An 11,280-nucleotide genomic window follows, 5' to 3' on the forward strand; every position below is an offset into this window, starting at 1 on the left:
TGATTCAAAGTAGTCTTTTGCTTGTGAGAAATTAGCATTAAAGTTGAGTTAGTCCTCTACAAGATCATGAACACAATCAAAATTTTGCTTCTTGTGAAACCTAGTAATTGTTCACCATGCAGATACAAACTGCCGTCACATTTCTTCTCCTCTTCCTACTTATTACCAACCTCTGCTGCCCTGGCTTATTTTATGTTACATAATATGCCGGCAATGCATGAATTCCCATCATACCTACAGAAGAATTAAGCATGGCCTCTACCGCAGAAACTAATTTCTACATATAGCTCCCGCGTACTGTTTGTACTGCAGATACTCCCCTCCCCACCCTCACCGTTTATGTTCTCTAGCCGAATGAAGCCAGCAGCAGGGGTGCCAGCCCTTTCATGTTTCCTCTGGCTCTCTGCTCTTCTTGCTTTCCCATCAAAATCTTCAGGCTTGCTACCCAAATTAAAAATCGGGTATGCCACTTGATCTTGATGAGTACTCTGACACCAACTTGAGAAACATTGAAGATTTGTCCTCTAAGAGTCGTGCTGGAGTATCGAACTCAGCCACCCGACCTGCATAGGCATCGAATTCTATCAAGCTCATGCTATTTCAATGTGACAGGCATTCAGATCATGTTGCTTATCAGAATCCTAGTCCTAGACAAGAGAAATACTACACTTTCAACGTAACTAACTTATGACAATTGGTCAACAAGAAGAGAAGCATAAGCAGTCTCGCAAATACTACTCATTCTCTTCCCTTTTTTTTGGGGGGGGGGGGGGTTGTGGGGGTGGGTTCAGGCCGTGAAGAAAAAAGCTTTTCAGAGAGGAGCACAATATGGTTAATGATGATTCGAGAATTCAACTTAATAAACAAAATTTACAATTAATGATACGAAGGGGAGCCTTGGCGCAACTGCTAAAGTTATTGCCATGTGACCAGGAGGTCGCGGGTTCGAGCCGTGGAAACAGGCTCTTGCAGAAATGCAGGGTAAGACTGCGTACAATAGACCCTTGTGGTCCGGCCCTTCCCCGGACCCCGCGCATAGCGGAAGCTTAGTGCACCAGGCTGCTCTTTTTTTACAATTAACGAATACCAACACAAAATTTCTCTCTTAGAACAAGTGAAGCATAGAGAACGCACCATCACTGAGGACCAGAACCAGATCACTGTCAATAACTGTAGGGATACGATGTGCAATGGTACAAACAGTGCAGTCCCTAAACTCTGTCCTAATAATCTTCTGGATGAGGTTATCTGTTGCTGAGTCAACCGAGGCAGTCGCTTCATCAAGCACCAAAATTCTGGCTTGTTTAAGTAAAGCCCGCCCAAGGGATACAAGCTGCCTCTGGCCCACACTCCAATTATCTCCATTCTCCAAGACTGCCGGCAACAAGTTGGTAAATAATTTCATCAGAACTCAAAATAAAACCAAATAAGACCGAGGAAAAGGCTGCATCACTGTCAGCAGTGCATGTCTTAGTCCAATCTAAGAACAGATACCTGGTGTTTCGAGCTTTTGATCTTTTTGCCTGACAATCTCTCCAAGCTGGGACTTCTCAAGTGCCTGAGAGGAAGAAAATAAGACCCAACTGAAATCAGCATCATAAAGCAGACATGATCCACCAATGACTTCAGCTTCTACTTATACATTGGAATGTTAAAAACTTTTTATTTCTTTGTTTCAAAACGTCACGCCAGTCTAATTGAAAAGAATCTCAGCCTATAAAAAAATGTGCAGGTAAACAGGGAGAAAAACCAAATATTACCTGCCATATTTCTAGATCTGAATGTTCTCCAAGGGGGTCAAGGTTGTCTCGAATTGTCCCTTCAAATAATGTTGGATCTTGGGGAATAATACTCAAACGACTTCGAAGGTCATGAAGGCCAATTGTTGAAATATCAATGTTGTCGATTATTATTTTTCCAGCTTCTGGTTCAAGCAATCTGAATAAGGCCTGAATCAGAGTAGATTTACCACTACCCGTGCGCCCCACAATTCCAATTTTCTTTCCTCCAGGAAATTTGCAAGATACACCATGAAGCACAACTGGAAGACTCTCCTTATAACGAACCTAAGAGGAACAACAAAATAGTCATTAGTTTTCTCTTTTCCCTGATATCCGAGGGGAAGGTATGGGTACTACAAGTTGTTTCCATGAGCTACACCAATGTTCATTCCCAGAGTCCAGCAGTGTTTGACAAACTTATGCATCATCAATGGTATTAGATTTTTAAAACTTTCATGAACTAAGCATGGCATTTGACTGCATCCCAAAGTCATTTTCCTAAAAAGCATGCTTAAAACGGTGAGTGCATATGACAACAGAGACTTGAAACAGTTGCAGTTTATTGCAGCTTGAAGAAAGTGAGTGCATATAAAATGCAAGGACATTAAAAATCTGCAGTTTAATGTAAGCTTGAAGACATTCTTTCCAGTCACCATCTCCCGTTGATTGTTTCTCTTAGTACGGTCAACAGCATTCCTCTCCCTTATCATCTGATTCTATCTGCTTTAACTTTAACTTTCACAAAAATATGATTTTCACTTTCCCGCAAAAACTAGAAAGGTTGTGTGTCATTACCAAAACCTCATTCGTTCATACAACTACATAATATCAAAGGCTATACAAATTTCAAAAAGAAAAAACTCAAGAGTGCAGTAATATCATAAGTTGTTTTATATTATTGAATCTTCAATGCCAGTGTGACGTCCAAAAAACAAGAAAACCATATACAACACAAAGGAAATATTAATCGTGCATACCTTTAAATCAATCAATTCAATGGTTCCTTCTTCCGGCCATGACAATGAGGGGCGAGGTTCAATAATTGAAGGGGCCTCACTAGGAATATGGCAATATTGATGAATCCTTTCTATTGATATAATCTTGTTTTCAAGCTTGCAGAAGCTGAGTATCCATCGTGACAGGCGGGCATTCAAGTTTAGGCCATATGTCACGGCAAGGCCTGCCATACCTATGGGAGTAGATACATGACAATTAGAATTATGATATCAATTCTCCCAATCTGTAAGTCAAAAGTAGTTGCCCATTTTGCAATTTTATTTTATTTTTGGCAAAATAGTGTTTTTTAATCAATGAAAGATTTTATTCATACGATTCCAGCACCAAGACAGTGCTGGAAACTTCAACATCTGGATGAATAACTTCGCCTTCAAAGAATTTCCAATATCCTCTTAAGACTTGAATCATTATTAGCGTCTGAATAAGGTGACATCACTCAAATTCTTCTTTTCCCATTTTGAGGTAGATTGACCCAAGTTACATTCTTTGCAATGTTCATGAATTGCTTGTAGGTATTGCGGGGTTCGAATGCACAATCCAATCAGAACTATTAACTTGAAGGTTCATTATAAATGATCAAGACTTGAAGCAAGATTTTCATCACACAGGGATAATATAATGTACTTACTAGGATCTATAGTTCCATGAGGAAAGCTCACTAGTAAAACCATGCAGAAAGCAAAGACAAATGTAGAGAGCAACTCCATGCGTAGGCAAAGCCATTCAATTGCTGCAAGACTGCAGAAGAATGGCCGAGCAAAACAATCCAAGAGATAAAGGTTCCTCTTCATAAATCTCTTTTCTTGCCCAAAACCTCTGATTGTTGCAGCTCCAGCAATTGACTCAGCAAAAAGATGGATGATTGGAGATTTTTGGATGCTAACAATGCGAACTAGTTCCCTTGATGAAGCCATATAGTATTTCTGCACAAATTTGATCACAATTATTTTAAAACTAATCAGTTGGAAACTGGAAGAGACAGAATTGTGAGTCCAAAACTTGCATGCACGAACTATTTCAACTTCTGCAAGGGATTGGTGGCTGATAGTGGAAAATGAAAAGGACAAAAACTTATTTCAAGGGTAATACTCTAGCACCTAGATGGTTCAAGTAATGGCAAATCTCGAAAAGCAGTATTCAAACTCCAACTACACACCAGATGTCCTCATCTACCACGGCAACCCAATTAGATGGTAGCCCCAGGAACATATTCTTATGTAATGTGATTACAGATAGTCACAAGTAATTGCAAGACCAACTTTTTTATTTTTATTTTGATAATCGCGGTGTCCGGACCAGCTTGCGCACACCTCGACTATTCCACGGGATACCTGCCACCTCCCACCAGCAACAGGTACCCGGTAACTCTATCCACCAAGGCTTGGATAGAAGGAAGAAATCACCTAGTGTTTTTTGCCTTCGCTGGGATTTGAACCTAAGACCTCATGGTTCTTACCCACTTCATTGACCACTAGGCCACACCTTTGGGTGCATTGCAAGACCAACTTCATAAGCAGCAAAGTCATCTTTAGAGAGCAAAAAAAAAATTAAAATGCACCTAGAAAATAGTCTTCACATGTTGGTGAGAATTTTCAGCAGTAAAAGATGAACAAACCCCAAAAACAAAAATTCTTCAAGAAAACACTCCACATGAAGGATTATGTCTTTTTTTTTCTTTTTTTCTGATAACCAAGGATCAGATGTTCTTAATGTAAGTTTACAAAAATGAACATTAGCAGTATAAAAGAATCTCACCAAAATCCCACTTATCAAAGAACCTCTAAGATTTAGCCAAAGATGTTCTAGTTTTACATATTTGCTGATGGAAGAAAACTTTTAGGATGAACTAGCAGCACATTAGAGGAAACTAAATATGAGAGAGACAGGAGAGAGAGAGAGGAAAGAGATTGTATTATTAGATCATCTTGGAGTTTTAGATGCATAAACTAAGACTAGTTTTCGGGGAACTTATGTTTAACAGTGGAAAAGGTCTGTTCCGTCAGTTACCTGCATCCATAGGCAAGCAATAGCCATTGGGACGACAAGTAATAAAACTTGCCAGGTAACTTTTGACATAACACCAACAATACCAATAAGCTGAATTGTAGTTGAAGCAAAGCCGCCAAGTCTGAAAGGAATATCAAGATCAACCACACTTTGATCAATCGACACCTGGTAAACCATAAGAACCCCTTAGAAAATTGCTCTAGCAGAGAGAATCATGGAGCAACCATGAGCAGAGGATTGCATTAAAAAGGAAATATTAAGCAGTAACAATACTTGGACATACGCGATTCAATATCCGCCCTGCTGGTGTGGAGTCAAAGAAAGACATTGGAGCCCTAAAGACTGTCGTCAGCATTCTCAAAAATAGTTTTTGGGCAGCCTCTAGACCAAATGTAGCAACCAGGACTGCCCTAACAAAGATAAACCATGAGCTTCCAAAAGCAAGGGCTATATAAACAAGAATAAGCACCAAACTAGTTGTCCTAGGACTGTCCCCTGGAGTTTGTGGATTTGCCCAAGCCATCCACCAGTTACTAGCTATTTGAAGCACCTGAAATAATGTCTGTGCAAGAATGATAAGAGGAATCAACAAGCCCTTATAAGCGGCCGCCATATATGACAAATAAACTTTCATGCTAACTTTTCCCCTCTCTCGTTCCTCTTCCTGAACAAGCTGCTTTTTTCTCAATCTTTTAGCTTTCTTTTTCTCTTTGATTGCCTTCTTATCAGCAGCTGAGACACCTTCTTGCACTTCCTTTGCAAGACTGTCAATACTCTTTTTGCCTGAATCACATTTTTTAGCCACTACAGCAGAACCATCAGGCGAAGGATCTTTCTCCAATTCTTCAGAAGATTGGTACGAAAAATCCATAGCTTCAATTGCTTCATGATGAGCTGAAACCAAAGCGTTGAAGTCGGTCCCTGCTTGCAGAAGTTCATCATACTTTCCACATTGACTGATACGACCTTCCTTCAGGACCTGTGAATGGAAAGAGTCATTTGGGAATTAATTGTGGCCTAATACTGATTAAAAAAGATGTTTACCATCAAGTTTGATGGCTTTCTTCTCTTCATCGTTCTAGAATGTAAAAGGACCGGCCCAAGTGTAAGCCTCTTTAGACTTTTAGTATAGGTTAGATGTGTGCATCTTGAGGAAAAATGAGTAAAATTGTCTAGATATGCTAAATACACTTTGACTATATGATCTACAGGACAGAAAAGGGTTAAAGATTTAAGACATGATATATTGTTGTTGATATTTCTAGCACACTACCACTTATCAGACAGTTGTAAGGAACACACGAGGTTTAGTTCAGTGTTATTTTCCTTTTTGAATCTCTTTTTCAAAAAACATTCCCAGATCTGTTGGTACTACAAAGTCATCTGAAAGAAGTGAAGAAAAGCTCTTTTCTTTGACGGCAAAAATACAGACTATCCACAGGTAAGCTCCAACCATACTGTGCATCGTTTTAAGGATGAATTCCTCAAGCTTGTGATTCTCGACCTTGACAATTCATATTTAAAAACAGATAAAACTTAGAAGCAAAGCCATCTTTATTTGCAGTTAAAATTGCTCCATCATTCTTCAAATTTTGACGCAGAAAACAACATGTACAATAAAAAGAAACTGAAGGAATAATATACCATGCTTTCAGTACAAGCATAGATAGCAAACCTTATCTGACCTGTCACCATACCTCAACATCTGTCTCACTTTTGAACTGATATATAGTATAAAAATCCATGACGAAAGGACGAAATACACTTGACAAAACAATGCTAGCAATTTAAATAGACGGCTTCAAGCTATAGAGAAACTTTTACAGACAATCCAATAAGAACAAGGAGCGGTATTGGATAGTGAAATGGAATACACCACCTACCAATATCATGTCAGCAGCTGGCAAAAATTCAACCTGGTGAGTGACGAAAACCACCGTTTTTGCTGCTAGTGCTGTTAGTATGTACTCCTGCAGTAAAATAATTGCGCATTCAGCAAATTTCCTTCTAATTGAGCAGTAGAAATGATTACGCTAAAACTAAGCATAACCTTAAATAATTCTGACCCAGTGTGTGCATCAACAGCACTAAAAGGATCATCAAGTAAATATATATCAGCGTCCTGATAGAGCGCCCTGGCAAGTTGCACACGTTGCTTTTGACCACCACTAAGATTTATGCCCCTATCACCAATAATAGTCTGATCTCCATGTGAGAAAAGTTCTAAGTCCTTTTTCAGAGAACAAGCATGAATCACGGCCTTGTATTTTGCCTTATCCATTGGGCTACCAAAAAGGATATTATCTTCTATAGTTCCAGATTGTATCCAAGCCGACTGTGAGACATAAGCAGCATTTCCACATATTCTAACCTAACACAAGTGGACAAAGTAAAACCACGACAAAAGAATGCTGATTAGAGCTTCTCCCATATTCCTAAAAAATTGGATATATTGAAATCCAAGAGAAAAGACAATGAGAAACATCTTTCAATTTGACTTACTTCACCAGAGATTTTGGGAATCTCACCAAGGATGCAAGAAAGGAAGCTTGATTTCCCTGAGCCAACCACGCCACAGACAGCAACACACATGCCCTTTTCTACCCTTAGTTGTATGCCTGCCAACGTTGGACTTGAAGAAGACGGATCCCACCAAAATTCACTATCTTTAATTTCTATTGCGACATTTGTGATGTCTCGAGGCACCACAATGGTGGCATCTTCCTGCAACTCTTCCTCTTGCAGAAATCCAGCAATCCGATCAAGGGATACTTTTGTCTGAGCCATCATCGACACCAAGTCAGGGAAATTCCTAAGTGGTTCTTGGAGGATCCTGAAAGTTGCCAACGCAGAAAGAACACTTCCTGCCGTAAGCTGACCGCCCAACAGTATGCAAGTACCAAACGTAACAGCTGAAACAAATATAGGGGAGCTCCAGAAAATGAAGGTGATGAAAGCCTGAGAGTAGAGAGCTTTTCGAAGATACTTGAATTCCACGTTCCGCATTTCCTCTAGCATTACTCTATACCTATCCTCCCAAGCTTGTAACTTCAGAATCCTCATGTTCCTGAGGCACTCGGAAGTCTTTCTCATCCTATCATCCTTGGCACCCATTAGTTTATCTTGATAGTCTTCCTGAACCCTAGCTAATGGGACAGTAGCAACAATGGAAATAATGGTGGCAACTAGAGTTGCCACGGATGCAATACCAACATTTTTATACAAAATAGCAAGAGCCAGAATGATTTGAAGAGGCAGCATCCATATATCATGAAGATACCACGAGTAGTCGCCTACTCTCTGAACATCTACTGCCATGTAATTAACAATCTCTCCACTAGTGTGACTTTGCCTAGCTGAACTCGAGAGCCTCAGTCCCTTACGATATACCATTGCAGTGAGAGCTGATCTCACATGCATGCCCAAAATGTCGACTCCAAGATACCACTGCCGGGTCGTTAAGGTCTCAACCAACTTTGCGGTGAAGAATATTCCAGCCAAAATGTATCCCTCATGAGGGAATGTCTCCACTCCTGCTAGGTATTCTACAAAGTAGCTAATCATGTATGGACCCACATAAGAAACACAAGTGTTCAGCCCTGCGAAAATCGCATTGCAGGCGGCCTCCTTCCAGAAAGATTTGAGAATAGCCCAAGCTAAAGAAGGCTGCTTTGAAGGATCTTCAGCCTTCAACTTTTCCCAATTTGCATTTAGTATCTTGTAATTTGTCTTAGAACGATCTCGTTGCGCAAGAAGCGGAATGTCCTTCAGCTCAAGTGGTCTCTTTGCCCCGACTGAAAGAAGCGGGTTCAACCAAGAAAGAGTAGCCAAACTAAAAAGGCCCGCATCACTGTAAGGAGTAACTTTAAGACATGCAGGTTCTTCTTCAGGGAGTAATGGCTCCTGAAGATCAGAGTTGCTAGTTACTTCGATACCAGTGACACCCCTAATAGCAACAAAACAGAGGAAGGCAAGAGCAGGGGTAGCAGCAAGATTTGCAAAGATATGAGAATTTAAATGGCTGGAGCCTTCAATTGCCAATGCTCTACTATCAGAGTACAAGGTAGACAAACAAATGACAAAAGACACCACCCACCATATCCTTGACAACAATGGGAATTTCAAACTGCCTTTGTACTTACAATAAAGAGCAGTGAAGCTTAAGACAACCCAAGCCAAACTCTGAGTTACAGGAAAGAGAATTAAAGTCCAATTATTCAGTCTGTAATTAGCCTTTCTAATCAAACCAGCCCCATCAAAACCTAACACCACAACATGCACAAACAAGACATAAAAGCAACACAAAACTGAAGCTTTATAGGCTCTACCTAACTCAATACTCTGTATTATTTCCCCATCACCACCTCTATGTCTACCAGGAACTGAATTACCATCAGAATCATCCTTGCGAAATCGAACCCGACCGACACATAGAAATATCTGCTTAGCAGATACAATAAAGAGAAACACAAGAAACAATGTCAAGTTGACACAGATGGACGATAGTTCCAAGAAAGAAAGGCCTTGAAAAGCAACTGAAAATAGCAACACCGTGTGAGCAGAATTTCTAGCTGTGTTGAAGAAAAGATTGATACCCATCATCGAAAAGTATCAATCTCCAGCATGAAAAAGGAGCAAAGTAGATCAATTTTGTTGAAGCTGGATCGAGAGTCCGTAGTAGTATTGTATTGTTATACTAAACCAGCAATAAGGATTGAATCTTGCAAAAGGGGCATTTTCACCATCTGGACATAACACATGAAATGATGACAAGTAACCCAGTGAGAGAAAGATTCTGCAGACACATAACACATAAAAACAAATTCATATTGTATCATCAACGAAAAAAAAGAAAGAGAGAGAAATGCACAAAACAAGGTGACAAGCGAGACGAAACAAACCCATTACAGAAAATACAAAATACTGACCTGGGTTTTTGGTATTTTCCTCAGAGGAAGAGTCGTGTATCGAGCCGGTGTGGAGATTGTCGAGGCAAAATTCTGCAACGATAGAGATAGACAGTATTTGTAGTAGCAAATAGCTAGCTATTTCACACACACACACAGAAAAAGAGAGAGTAGTGCTACAATAACAACCCACACCTACAATACACTAGCCTTCGTTGTGTAATGAGGTGGTGATGATATATAAGAGAGAGAAAAACAGATCCACCATAGTCTGTGATATACTAATATATAAACGTATTAATATATGTTTATAATGGTAAAAACTAAAAAGAAAGCCAGAAATGTAGCACTCAATATTTTACTGTATCATTGTGTTTGGAATTATTAGACTTGTGATCACTATTTTAGTTATTTACCTTTCAAGAGTTTCAGTCTCGATAGGACTCTTTGAATAAAAACAAAATCACACCTCTCTCTCTCTCTCTGATATGTGTGTCTTCTAGCTGAGAGAAAATAAGAAAGTGAAAAATAAACTATATTGTGATTTGAGTATGAATAGATCACTTTGAATTTGTTGGTCATTTATATACAGATAAAGAAATAGGTATAAGGGAAATAATTAAGACATAAGTCATCCCAATGAAGCAGAGGAATAATGGAAGGTGATTCGGAAAGAAGAATATTATAACAATATACTTTTAGCATTTGCATGTGTGAGATCGTCGAATTAATCATAAACTAAGATTAGGGTTTTAAAAAGACCATCTATCTCAGCATTAATTTATGTCTTCGGAATATCATGAATTTCCAAGATGTTTGTTGAGATTTCTTAGGCGGGGTTTAACTTTGGTTTTGGTTTAATTTCCAAAAAGTAATTACAGAAAAAACTCTGCATTTTAGATTAGTTCTTGAATGTACCTGCTTTCCTTTTTTTATTGTTTTATACATTTTACCCAACAAAAAAACTAACGGTGCTTCAACTTATCATTCACGTGACTTGAATCCTACACTTTTAATTAATAATTATATTGGAGAATTAGAGAAGGGAAAGGAAGAAGAGTGACATCGAAAATCAATCTCACTTATTATGTGAGAGATGCTCACGAAGTACGTTACATTGTATTCCCTACGTTCACTTTTACTTGTTAACTATGAATTTTGTACTTCTTTTAAGAAATAATAAATAAAGTATATAATTTATCATAATACTCATATTAATTGGTGTATAGTATTAATAGATTTAAAAAAATTATTTGAAATACGTAATTAATGCTAAGGGCAAAATAGAAAAAATAAATTATTTTTCTCTTGATATACGAAAAGTGACAAGTAAAAATAAAAAATTATTTTTAAAATATTTGACAACTAAAAGTGAACGGAGAGAGTATAAGCTTTTGATGATTAGGATCTTCTACTTTTATATTTTCCTTTTTATTTTAAAGATCGTTATATTTTATTTTGGGAAATTGTTTTTGATCTAAACGGGTCTTCTAATTAAATAAAATAAAATTTAACAGCATGGGTGCTTTCTAGGTGGGAATTTGTGGATTGGTGACGTGACTATGAGT

The 11,280-nt window shown here is 38.6% G+C and overlaps 1 protein-coding gene across 2 annotated transcripts; it reads right to left on the reverse strand.

The window, feature by feature from the left end:
- On the reverse strand, positions 1–9,965 carry LOC104084474 (ABC transporter C family member 5). 2 transcript variants are annotated; one of them, XM_009588337.4, is made up of 12 exons: positions 9,734–9,965; positions 7,308–9,550; positions 6,856–7,176; positions 6,689–6,775; positions 5,089–5,784; positions 4,806–4,970; positions 3,427–3,721; positions 2,759–2,970; positions 1,761–2,066; positions 1,495–1,558; positions 1,135–1,374; positions 1–563 (listed from the first exon to the last, which is right to left on the reverse strand). In XM_009588337.4, exons 2-12 carry the CDS (start codon positions 9,405–9,407, stop codon positions 451–453), a joined length of 4,599 nt encoding a protein of 1,532 aa, XP_009586632.1. In that variant the 5' UTR covers positions 9,408–9,550; positions 9,734–9,965; the 3' UTR covers positions 1–450. The 2 variants fall into 2 exon arrangements, with proteins under 2 accessions (XP_009586632.1, XP_009586631.1); XM_009588336.4 differs by having other exon boundaries at positions 7,308–9,600.
- Positions 9,966–11,280: the final 1,315 nt, after the last annotated feature.

The sequence above is a fragment of the Nicotiana tomentosiformis genome, chromosome 1 (genome assembly GCF_000390325.3).
Source record: "Nicotiana tomentosiformis chromosome 1, ASM39032v3, whole genome shotgun sequence".
NCBI classification, from domain to species: Eukaryota; Viridiplantae; Streptophyta; class Magnoliopsida; order Solanales; family Solanaceae; genus Nicotiana; species Nicotiana tomentosiformis.

Excerpts from the sequence above, each read along its gene's own strand:
- LOC104084474 (XM_009588337.4), bottom strand. The coding sequence starts at position 9,407 with ATGATGGGTATCAATCTTTTCTTCAACACAGCTAGAAATTCTGCTCAC. Across the intron at positions 7,177-7,307 it reads TTCCCAAAATCTCTGGTGAA|GTTAGAATATGTGGAAATGC; the intron begins GTAAGTCAAATT and ends CACTTGTGTTAG. Across the intron at positions 564-1,134 it reads GGTTCTGGTCCTCAGTGATG|GTCGGGTGGCTGAGTTCGAT; the intron begins GTGCGTTCTCTA and ends ATGCCTATGCAG.